Source organism: Sabethes cyaneus, chromosome 1 (genome assembly GCF_943734655.1).
Source record: "Sabethes cyaneus chromosome 1, idSabCyanKW18_F2, whole genome shotgun sequence".
Classification (NCBI taxonomy): Eukaryota; Metazoa; Arthropoda; class Insecta; order Diptera; family Culicidae; genus Sabethes; species Sabethes cyaneus.
In genome coordinates, this window is record NC_071353.1 from 24,293,985 (window position 1) to 24,307,062 (window position 13,078).

A 13,078-nucleotide genomic window follows, 5' to 3' on the forward strand; every position below is an offset into this window, starting at 1 on the left:
TTGTAAAAAATGTCCCGCATAAACCAACCCAAACAAGAAATCGCCTCAACTTGCTATTTTGAAGGTATATAAACTAATCATTTACAATGTATTAGAACGTTATTATGCGTTGGATAAGTTTTGATTACGAAAGTAATATTTTTCGAAACTTTGTACTTTTCGAGCTTCACGGGAGTGAGATTGTGCCAAGCCATAATGATCGATCCAATTTGTGAATTTCACATACACAACAAAAATACGTCAGTATACACCAGTACACTCACATTCTTTACTATTCAGCACAATATTTTGACAGATTAGATTGCATCATCCATTTTGGAGCAAACCGCATCATAGATCTGCTAAATAATTTAAACTAATTTTTACTTTTTCTCTGGAAATTTCAGATACTTTGAATAAACACTCTAATTTAAGACGAATATATTATTCCGTGTATAAACTGTCAGTTTTAAGGAGGGGGGAGGGGGGTGGGATAGGCCACATGTACTGCGGCCGCGGGTTCTCGAATGAAGTAATGGTTACTTTTGTTGAATGATCAAATAGGTATGCCCCCTTAAGATACACCCCTTCATATATCTCCCCCTTGTTAACCCTAGAAACGCTACTGGCTATATAAAGGCTGTCCATTGACTACGAACTGATTTTTAGTTATTTCAGACCTCTCCGGGTTACTTTCGTTCATACTTTTTGTATGATGCGTTGTTTTTGGCCGACTGCCTGCCCCTAATAGTCCACTTAGTTCATGGACGGCCCCATATGGACTACTTTATACTGATATTTATGTGCATTGTGTATAAACATGCTAATGTTCACTTTTTAGGTTTTTAGCCTAACTTTATGTTTTTGACACAATGTCACCCCACCGGTCAGTCACCGGAACTGAAAATTTGCCGTTTTGAATTTTCATCAGAAATATGGCAAATGGTGTATCAAACCAAAGGATTTTTCAACGCGAGTTCTTGCGTGAACTTTTGGATGTATTTTGACCCGATCTGGACATTCCAGAATATTCGTTGTTGGTTCTACCGGAACTCAAAATTGGCCATTTTAATTTTTCTTCCGAAAATGGAGTATCAAATCACAGAAACCACCCAAGAACTCGTGTTGAAAATACCGCGATTTGATATACTTCCAATGAAAATTCACAGACCAATTTAGCGTTCCGGTAGAACCGACAACAGATATTCCGAAATATCTAGATCGGGTCAAAATACATCCAAAAGTCCACCCAAGAACTCACGTTGAAAAATTCTTTGATTTGATACCCCATTTGCAATATTTCCAAAGAAACTTCGAAATGGCCAATTTCGAGTTCCCGTTGAACCGACAACGGATATTCCGGAATGCCCACGGCTGAAAATCTCGTTAATAAAGCGAAAAAAAAATATTCCGAAATGTCCAGATCGGGTCAAAATGCTTCCAAAAGTCCACCCAAGAACTTGCGTTGAAAAATCCTTTAATTTGATACCCCATTTGCCAAATTACTGAAGAGAATTCAAAGGGGCCTTCGACATTTTCGGCTGATGCAGATGTGGTCGATTTGGTTTTTTTGCGGCCATCGCGGGAGGAAACCCACGTGACTTTATGGGGAATGAGCCAACCACCATTGACCATGTTGTTTTTACCACAAAATTTTGTTAACAGCTCCCCGTTTTCGCTCATCTCTCCTAGGCCATGGCGTCCCATGACGCATTCAAGGTCCTCGTTGTTTGAGCCAATCTTCGCGTTGAAATCGCTCAAATGGATTTGGATGTCCCCCTTCGGGATTTTCTCAACCACGCTGTTCAGCTGCCTATAGAAACTCTCTCCTACAGGTCGGCAGCATCTGTTGCACATGGACAATGGACATGACCACTGAACTACTGACAATGTTTGTCTATCTAAGTTTTCTACCCTTCAAAACAATTCATTCATGAATTGCAGTACTGAATGATTGGTCGACTAGTCTGTCAGTGAATTTCTTGATCTTGACCGGTATTTTAGATCTTAAAGTTTAGCTTTTTAAATTGTCTGCTTTGTAAAATCACCCAAAATCTGGCTAAGGGAAATTAATTAAAACTTCGAAGCAATGTTTACGTTAATTGTAATTTCGTCTGCTGTTTGGCAGCTCAAAATGAACTTGATCCGTACGCACCGACGCTCTTGATCGGCTATGCTCGCCGCGCTGGAAAAGATGATCGTCTTCGGACGGTCGTCTAAAAGCGCTCTTTGCCCTGCCAAACTGGTACGCTTATTACGACGTGCACTTGCAAAATTGCGTTAGAACACTGCGTTATCTGCCTGCATCCTGCAACAATAGGTTTCGTCATTTCCCAAGTAACAATTCTAAAGCCACTTGGTTTTACTTGAATTTTATAAAGGTTTTATTGCGGTATTAATCATTGCCTCTGGTTTTATTGTGGTACTAGCTGACCCGACAAACTTCGTATTGCCACAAATTAACCTGTGTTGTACATAAATCATGAATCTCGGATGATCTTTATCACTTCTCGAGTTTTGCAAGTCCCCCAGTGGGCGGCGCTTCCGACGGCGGGTCACCGGCAACACTCGCGACCGGCTCGTCCTGAATGATCTAGTGTTACTATAGATAGTTTTTGTGGTCTTGTTATTGATTAATGTTTTATGGAAGAGTCTCGAATTTCTCGAGTTGGATTAGTTTTTGAGTTTCGCCAAAATTTCTGTTTTATTTGTATGAGAGTCCATATCCCCCTACCACAGGGGTGAGAGGTCTCTAACTATCATAAAATAAATTCAAGACTCAAAAATCTCCTACATGCTAAATTTGGTTCCATTTGCTTGATTAGTACTCAAATTATAAGGAAATTTGTATTTCATTTGTATGGAAGCCCACCCTCTTAAAAGGGAAAGGGGTCGTAATACACCACAGAAAAAAAATTCTGCCATTTAAAACTCTCACATGCCAAATTTGGTTCCATTTACTTGATTAGTTCTAAAGTTATGAGCAAATTTGTATTTCGTTTGAATGGGAGCCCCCCCCCCCCTCCTAAAAAGGTAAGAAGTCCTAATTCATCATGGGAAAAATGGTTGCCTCCAAAAACACCCACATGCCAAATGTTGTTCTATTTGCTTGATTAGTTCTCGAGTTAGGAGGAAATTTGTATTTCATTTGTACAGGAGCCCTCCCTCTTAGAGTGGGGAGGGGTCCTAATTCACCGTAGAAAATTTTCTTGCCCTCGAAAACCTTCATATGCCAAAGTTGGTTCCATTTGCTTGATTAGTTCTCGAGTTATGGGGAAATTTGTATTTCATTTGTATTGGAGCCCCCCCTCCTAATGTGGGAAGAGGTCCTAATTCATCACAGAAAAAATTCTTGCCTCCAAAAACACCTACATGCCAAATTTGGTTCCATTTGCTGGATTAGTTCTCGAGTTATGAGGAAATTTGTATCTCGTTTGTACAGGACCCCCCCTCCTAAAGTGGGGAGGGGTCCCAATTCATCATTGAAAAAAAAATTGTCTCCAAAAACACACACATGCCAAATTTGGTTCAATTCGCTTGATTAGTTCTCGAGTTATGAGGAAATTGGTATTTCATTTGTACAGGAGCCCCTCCTCTTAAAGTGGGGAGGGGTCCTAATTCACCATAGAAAATTTTCTTGCTCTCGAAAACCTTCACATGCCAAATTTGGTTGCATTTGCTTGATTAGTTCTCGAGTTATGAGGAAATTTGTATGGAAGTCCCCCCTCTTAAAGGGGAGAGGAGTTATAATTCCTCTTATAAAGAGGGGAGGGGTCTCAATTCACCATAGAATAAACTCTTGTCACCAAAAAAAACACCCACATGCCAAATGTTGTTCTATTTGCTTGATTAGTTCTCGAGTTAGGAGGAAATTTGTATTTCATTTGTACAGGAGCCCCCCCTCTTAGAGTGGGGAGGGGTCCTAATTCACCGTAGAAAATTTTCTTGCCCTCGAAAACCTTCACATGCCAAAGTTGGTTCCATTTGCTTGATTAGTTCTCGAGTTATGAGGAAATTTGTATGGCAGCCCCCCCTCTTAAAGGAGAGAGGAGTTACAATTCCTCTTATAAAGAGGGAGGGGTCTCAATTTACCATAGAATAAATTCTTGTCACCGAAAACACCCACATGCCAAATTTGGTTCTATTTGCTTGATTAGTTCTCGAGTTATGAGGAAATTTGTATTTCATTTGTATAGGAGCCCCCCCTCCTAAAGTGGGGAGAGGTTCTTATTCATCATAGAAAACATTCTTGCCTCCAAAAACACCTACATGCCAAATTTGGTTCAATTTGCTGGATTAGCTCTCGAGTTATAAGGAAATTTGTATTTCGTTTGTATAGGAGCCCCCCCCCCCTCTTAAAGTGGGGAGGGGTCCCAATTCATCATAGAAAAAAATTTTGTCTTCAAAAACACACGCATGCCAAATTTGGTTCCATTTGCTTGATTAGTTCTCGAGTTATGAGGAAATTGGTATTTCATTTGTACAGGAGCCCCCCCTCTTAAAGTGAGGAGGGGTCCTAATTCAACATAGAAAATTTTCTTGCCCTCGAAAACCTTCACATGCCAAATTTGGTTCCATTTGCTTGATTAGTTCTCGAGTTATGAGGAAATTGGTATGGAAACCCCCCCTCTTAAAGGAGAGAGGAGTTATAATTCCCCTTATAAAGAGGGGAGGGGTCTCAAATTACCCTAGAATAAATTCTTGTCACCGAAAACACCCACATGCCAAATTTGGTTCTATTTGCTTAATTAGTTCTCGAATTATGCAGAAATTTGTGTTTCATTTGTATGGGGGCCCCCCCTCTTAGTGGGGGGAGGGGTCTCTAACCATCACTAAAACCTTTCCTGGCCCTAAAAACCTCTACATGCAAATTTTCACGCCGATTGGTTCAGTAGTTTTTGATTCTATAAGGAACACAAAACAGACAGACAGACAGACAGACAGACAGACAGAAATCCTTCTTTATAGGTATAGATTGCGCAATACAGAAAGGATACGAGTCCAAACACACTTATAACCTTGCTAGAAAACCATAATAAAACTGTTAATAAAGCAAATTTATTGTGGTTGCTTATATTACCACGTTAATACCCCAAGTAACAATTCCAAGTTTTATTACGATCGTATAGTGGTCATCATTATCAATTTCATAAAACCGCTAATATAACTATGAGCTCCACCAGAACTTTCTGATGACCGCTATAAAACTGCCTTCTGACTAAATGGCCCATTCTTCAGGAGGTTTTCATAACCGCTTTAAGAATCAAGTCATCACGCTCTGCTGAAAGCAGCAATAAAATCGGTTAAGCTTTCGCAGCTTGACAGCCATCGCCATGATTAAATAAAGCTTTTCGCTCTTCGTCTCTGGTGAAAGCGAAACAAGTTCGCGAGCATTATCAACTTGAAAATACATGCGTGCGCAGCAAAGTTATAGTTTTGCTGTCAGCTGTCAGATTATTCTTATCGATTTGGTTTAGGTATAGCGACCGTAATAATATATCCCATAGAATATTTCATGAATTTTAAGCAATTTCGTTGGTCGGCAGCATGTGCGCATTTAATGCATTTAATGCACGATGAGGCATATTGATATGATAGGAAGATAAAATCAACGCGCCACTAAAATTTTGCAATTTTCCAAAACTGGTTGTTTTAACAAAATAAATATATTCCGTTAGTCAATCTCAATTTCTAATAAAATCATTTTAGTTGCTTCCTGTGGTTGAAAAACCGATTGATAATAACATTGTTTCTGCAAAACACTTTGCTTTGATGAATTTTTGTTTGTGAGCTCGAATATGGCAATATGGCCTCGCATAAAAAAATGATTTTGTTATTGAACTGCGGTACTATTTATAATAGCAGCAAAAAAACTGTTTGGTCAGGGTGCTACTGATTTAATAGCTCTATAAAACTAACAGATTTATTGCGGTTTGACAAGCAACCGCGATAAGATCAATTTTGATTGGTGCGCCATTTTGTATTGTTACGCCACACTTTTGGTAAATTTATAGGAGACGTGGTGCAGCCATCAAGTTTTAACGTGGTAATATAAGCAACCACAAAAAATTGCTTTATTAACAGTTTTATTATGGTTTTCTAGCTAGTTATAAGTGTGTTTGGACTCGTATTCTCTTGGTTTTGCGCAAAACCACAAGAAAACCAGAGGTAATGATTAATACCGCAATAAAACCAAGTGGCTCGCAATTGTTACTTGGGATAGTCATATAGCAGTCACTTCAACTTTCCTATAACAACTGTGTTGCTAGAAATTCTTTCATTTTACGCTGCATGTACCCCTGGGGGTCAGTAGGAATCCTAATACTCTTCCTCGAGCAGCATTTTCACCTTGTACGTCAGAGTGGAACAAGACTTGCTCGGATGATGTCGCCAATAATTTAGATAGATTTCCTCTTTCATTCTCTGTAACGTACGCTTGCGCCTGTCCTGAATACGTCCGCGAATGCTTGAATTGCACCCTTTAGAGAAATATTACGAATCCCGTCAGGGGCTGGCGCTTTCCATATCTTTAGTCCTTTTTAAGGCTGCGATCGAAAATGAAGGATTTGATGCAAAATACTATATTCCTACTTAATATGATTTATTGAGCAACACGCGTTGTTGCAGTTGTTATGTCTGGTAACAAAATTAATCCCCGCAATGAACAGTTTTTTTCACTAAGGATGGTTTGTTGCAAATGTTTTTTCCAAAACTGTAATAGCTGGATTTTTTGCTTACCAAAGACCAAAGTCTAAACCAATCCATTCTAAGGCGACTAATTGAACTATCATCCCTTTTTGTGTGATATTACCCACAACGCCCGAATCTCAGTGATATTCACTCCCAATGAGAATAATTATAGACTGTATTTTCAACTTTTATTGTTTCACTGTTTGTTTAAAATCTACATTCACTTGTTCTAACTTTGACAGTGTGCTGTCAAATCGTCAAATTTTGTGTCTGAGGTATTCTTTTTTTTCTTTCCTAACCATCAATTCGATTGTTTGTTGGGCACTCGTTTTCAATGTCTAGCGATAAATTGTCGTAAATAAATAAATAAATAGATTAGATTGTCCATAGTGCGGTGCGCCACCTGCCGGTACGTTAGTTAAGTTCTCACGAATTGTATACAAGTGTAGAAGGCGCAAGTGGCGTGCGGTCAGTTTCTTAGCAGTAATGTTGGTTAGCTAGTTTAAGTTAATTAGTTTTCCTATACAGAAACACTTGATCCCAGTTCGGATGCATGCAAGATGAGGGTGCTACTGCTCGCTAAGGAGTAAAGAACACACACCAATTGTGCGCACACAGAAAGAAGAGAGCGTGAAATTTGTTTCCCAACTTGTGTTATCTGCCGGCAGCTTCTCGTGCTCCCCCTTGTAACTCTTCACACTGCAACCGTACCGATGATGCAAATCGATTTTCACCAATAAATAATAATCCTGTGCAGTTAATTGGCCTTTAATTTGTCCAATAATGCTTAATTTTACCGTTAAATACCCCTAACTTAATATTACTTTTCCTACTGCTTTACTCAATTTTCCAATTTATTACATACCATTATCAGTCTAAAATTAACCGTAATTTAGCAAATAACAACAACTATACACGTTCGGCGGAGATGGAGCTGGTTTTCGGTCGGAGTTATTTTTGTCTTGTTTTGTTTTGTTTTGTTTCACCTTGCTGATATGCTTCATTAATAAGGTAATTGGTCTATCAAGTATCTAATATTAAGCTTTGCTGACTAGCTTCTTGTAATGTTGTTCAGTGCAATTGTGTTTGCACACGTGCTTGCGTTTCCTGTTTGCTGGTTCGAAGATTGTGCAGACGGCAGGTGTGTGTGTGTGTGTTTGGTTCAGTTTGAAAACAAAGAGTGGAAGAGTGGGGTGGAATCGGAGGAAGCTTCATCGCGCCCAGAAAATGATACTTAACATTAGATACTCAAGATACTGTAAATTTTCTTTAGTAAAATCTAGCTTTACTATGTGAGATTGAATCAACATAACCTCAAAATGCATTTCACTTTCGATTGCCCGCCAGCCTAGGGGCGTGCTAACGAGATGCTTCCAAATTAGCGCATGTTTGAATCGATACAAACTTGTGCCAAGCGGCTGAAACCCAAAATCTACTCAATCAACAATCTGCCTGGTTTTGGTTACTCACTGCTTTTCTCTTCTTTCTGGTCGCTTTTTTGGTCGATCAGTTTGGTGGTGTTCTCGGCCTTCGCGAGGTTGTCATTACTTCGACCTTCCGCCAACTCGTTACTGCCTTTCGCCGTGCTTTCCTCCATATCGTCCTCGTCGCCCATACCCGTTGTTTCCGTGTTATCATCGTAGTCCTTGGTTAGGTCATCGAACAGCGCCTCCAGACTGTCGAACAGTGGTTTCTTTACGACAGTTTTGTCGGGCATTTCCTCCGCACTCGTTGCATCCGCTTTGGAAACTTCGGGTGCCTTGTCAGCCGAAGCAATGAACGCATTCCTGGACTGGGGATCCGGATTCGTAAGGTCACTTAGTTTCATATCTTCAGCGTAAATGGGTCGGAAGCCTCCTAGGAACTCCGGCTGAAAGCTGCCTTTTTCCGATGGTTTCTTGGCTGTCGTTTGGGTTTCCTCGTACCGATGATCGTCCGATCGGTCTATCATGTTCTGTTCCTGTACTAGAGCTTGTGGGGCGGAGGTTACGACTGCCCAGCCTTCATAGGGATTCGTTACCTTAACCGGATCGAGGCTGATACTGGCTTGGAATGGAGCCTGGAAGCTCTGTTCGTAGCGGTGGGCAGGGTTTCCGAACTCGTCGAACTCATCCAGCTTCAGATAGGACACCTCGGTTTGGGTTTCCCCGTACGGTGAATAGTAGGGTGAGTTTTGCAGTTTATATTTCTGATATTGGAGGCTCGGCTCGGTTGGTGTGTAAGCGATGGCAATCGGTGTGCTTTCGGTGGCTCGCTGTAGTTTGCTCGAGATCGGACCCTCCTCCGATTGCTCTTTGCTGATCGGTTCCTCGCCGATGTTGTAGACCGTGTCCTGTTTGCTTTCAATTTCCGGCTCCGCGAGGCGATGCTTCGATTCGTGGTCCATTTCGGTCATCAGGGCATGTGGGTCCGGTTTCTCCAGGCTGTACGGGAAATGAAGCTTCGGGTGGTTTTTCTTTTGCTTCGCCATCAGGATGGGTTCCTGTTCAAAGTGGGATGCGATGGAGAAGGGTGTATTTTGGTACTCGGTGCCGGGGCTTACCTTCTCGTCTCGGTGTCCGCCAACAGCGACCGGTTCCAGGCTGCTACCCGCCGGTATGGCGTCCATTTTGGTTGGTGTACTTTTGACCGGATAGACGACGTACACCGGCTGCTTGTCGTCGCCGCTGATCGCCTGGACCGGCGTCACCGGTGGGTGACCTTCCACGGCAAGGTCTACCTTCTGTCCAGAGGGGAGGTTATGTTTGTGGGATTCTGTGGCTTGTTTCTTCGATTGCAACATTTGCAGTGTGACGACGGGTTCCAGCTTGGGTCGCTGGGGTTTTCTTTCTTTGATTACACTTTTGAGAATGGTTGGAGGATCGCGCTGGAACTCGTTAGTTTCGGCATCGTTCGGTTTTATGGGTTGCTGGTTCCTTTCGGGGTTTTGTGGGGCGTAACTTTCGGCGAAACGTGTTGCCGATGAGGTCGGTTGTGGTGGTGGTGGTTTCATGTTTGGAGGCGTAATGTGGTAAACGCGATCCTTCAGCATGGGTGGAGGCAGCCGGTAGTAGCGACGGTTTTCATTGGAACCGTCCATGTGGGCGGCTGCCGCCATCGAGGGTGGTAGGTTTTGCGGACGACCGGTGTTGATGCGGGTCATGAATCGAGTGGGAACTGGAGCTCGACGGATGGGCAAGGCGGAGGATGGAGACTGAGCAAGCGATTGCGGGTGTTCTGGGTATGGTTTTCTAAGGGGAAGCCCGTTTGGTAGGAGATTTTTTGCTGGTAGAAGAGCTGGAAGTCGGTAGGTGCCACTTTCTTTATGGAACGGGGTATGACCGTGGGATATTTTCGCGTTCGGACGGAATTGTGGTAAAATATTTGGTAGCTGAAGGAGCGGAGGACGGGAGCGATCGACAGGATAGGGGCGTCGTTGAATGTCTTTGTAAATGAACGGTGGCCCTTGGGCAGGCATTGCAGGTCGTGGACGCTTCGTTAGTGGGTTGATCTCTCCACTCGAAGGAGGCGTTAGCTGTTCCGGTAGATCCGGTGTGTATGCCGGCAGTTCGTTTTTATTCAATACTTCATTATTCGGCGTGTCAAACACAATTCTGTTGGATACTTCATGTAGCGTACTATCGATGTTTTCGTTTTTGGGGAAAACCACTACCTGATTGGAGCCCATACCGACTGGAGCTGAGTGCCCGTTCGGTGGTAGTACTTCACTTTTGTGAGTTCCACTAATGATCGGTGCATTGTCATACTTGTCATCGCTTTCGCTAGGGAATCTCACGCTGGTAGTTTTGATGATGTCCTGTGGTTTAACTTGAACGTTAACCGAACTTCCAACTTGAACGTTGGATGACTCCTTGGGCTCATCCAGCACTTGGCCCATTTGGTACGTGGAGGGATGTCCGCTTAGTGCGGCAGAAGCCGGCTCTTGTGAGACCGATCCGACAAAGTGGCCTTCTGCCGAATTACTAACGGATTGCTGAGAACCTAAGACAAACGTTGCCGAGTGTTGATTCGGGCTTATGACGACGCTGTTCATGCTCGGAACTGATCCGTATTTAACAACGTTAATTTGTGGCTTTTGTACTTCGTATTTGACGTATTGATTGCCAAGGTCGGTGTCTTGATTGGGTCCTTGCGGCCGATGTCCATTCGGTTGTTGAACTTCGTAGCGCACGTATTGATCGTCGGCTGGCTGTTGCGGACGATGTCCGTTCGGCTGCTGCTGGATCTCATATTTCACGTACTGATCGGTTAAGTCAACGGATTGCTGTATGGTCATTGATCCTTCCGAAACAGAGGCCGGCTTTGGTTGTTGTTCCGGAATTAACACAATCGCCGGTGGAGTGGTGCGTTCGGTGGTCTGAGCGGCCGTCGTTTCGAATACGATCGTGTTTTCCTTTTCCTCCGGAACGGCTTGCTTCTCATCCAAGCCGAGAGAGTTGAAAATGTCCGACAAGGACATCACGGCAGGGTTCATCGGGAGGTCTATCTTGTTGGTGGAGTCATTCTGACGGTTCAACTGCTGGACATGGCTCGGAGGCAACGGACGGAACGGAGCCGGACGGTTTCCTTCGTATTTCAAAGCCGGAATGGTAAATTTAATCTTCGGAGTTTGCGTTTCCTCCTCCAGCGGCACTGGTGGTGCGTCGTCAACGAAACGGACCGGGTTGGCGGGACGAGATTTGGTTGGAGGCACAGGCGTTGTGGCCGGGGGATGGGCTGATGATGGGTTGGACCATGGTCTGATGGAAGGTGAGTAGTAGGTTGATGAACGAATAGGGGTCGTTTGTTGTTCGGTTAATTGAGGCTTTTGCGTTGTCGTCGTCGTTGTCGTTGGTAACGAAAGCGTCGATGGGAGGAAGAACTTTTTACGGTGCTCCGTCGTTTCAAGATATTTGTTTTTGATAGTGCTCTTGTAGGGATAACGAGTGAAAAGTTGCTTGACAGGGCCGGTGGTCGTTGGAGTCGCGGTTGTAGTGGTTGTTGTTGTTGTGGTCGAAGTCGTTATGGGTCGTCCCGACGTTGTCGGATAGGTGTACCGAACGGATGATGATGGTGTTACGCTGCTTGTACCCAAGCTTGTTGGGAGCGAGGTTATGTTTTGTCTCGAAGTCGTATACTGTGGTCGAGTGAACTGAAACTTGGGAGCTGTTGTCGTAGTCGACGCCGGAGCTGAGAAATTTTTGTGGTTCGACACTTTGTTGCTTCCCTGGTACTTCAGGTTGGCATAGGAGCTGGAAATCAAAGGATAGACAAATTTCGATGATGAATATTTCACCGGTAAATTCAGAAAATCGTGAAAGTTCGGCGATGATTGACTGATCACCACATCCTTGATGTCACTGGTGTGACTCTCCTTGTTATCGATGGAACCTTTTTCATCCAGATCGATTTGATTGACGGTCTTTTTGTGGTTGAAATCAATAGCCCCCGTGGAGGGATCGCGTTCTACGTAGAACGGCTTGCCACCATTGAAGACGTCCGACGGTAGCACGGACTCGCCAAAGACTTCTTCATCTACGTTCGACTCCTCGGCAATCAGATCCTCCAAATCGTCGTCAAAGTTGAATGCCGCAGAAATTCCAACACCAATGCAGAGCACCGCACAGACAATCGCGCCTATCGGCAGATGTCGATTTCTTTTACCCATCGTGTAAAGTCGTTGACTCTGGAAGAGAAGAAAAGAAAAAAGGTGAATTGAAGTGCGACATCTTGAAAAGTGCAATGCGGAAGAAATTACATAAACAGTGAGTGCTAAGTGCTTTTCACGGTCGAACATAAATCATTCAATGTTTGAACTAATGTCTTCCGTTTTCTTTCATCCTTATGTACCCAATCGAATAGACTTTTTAAATGCAACCATTACGTTCACTAGCGACCAGTTTCGTCTTGTTTTGTCTCGGTTGTGCCATTCACTAATCAATTGAAGTAGGTACAACGCCAGACACCCATTCGATTTTCCAATTGCACACCCGAGAAAATTGCAAATGGAAAATAAAAGGCACACAGCCTCTATTGACTTAAAACCAACGAAACGCGCGCCATCTAAGGGGGAACTGTCACTAATTAGGGTTTTTGTTTTCGCTTCTGCGAAGGCCATTCGTCATCGACTTTTCCCACACTCTGAGACACTTCTTCATTTAAATAGCGCTTACTATCTGTATCTCGCATCCTAATGGCAATTTAAGTGATTAGTAATTATTACCGACCGGCATGAGCTTGTGTGTTTGAGCACAGTGAGTATGTGAGTGAGAACAACGAGAATTCAGTGTGAAAAATACGTTGAGGTTTCTCTTTCGGTTGCTCCGTTGCCGGCTGATTAGGCTGGGCCGGAAAATGACATTCCCCTCGGCTGGTTCGGTGTGGTGCAGTGCGGCGTGGCGCGGCGGTCGGGTGGGTGGCAAAAATTAAG

General features: G+C 43.4%; 1 protein-coding gene across 1 annotated transcript; it reads right to left on the bottom strand.

Annotated features, from left to right (window-relative positions):
* Window positions 1-8,131: 8,131 nt before the first annotated feature.
* On the bottom strand, window positions 8,132-12,316 carry LOC128745485 (uncharacterized). The gene has a single exon (XM_053842558.1). The coding sequence runs from the start codon at window positions 12,314-12,316 to the stop codon at window positions 8,132-8,134; it is 4,185 nt and encodes a 1,394-aa protein (XP_053698533.1).
* Window positions 12,317-13,078: the final 762 nt, after the last annotated feature.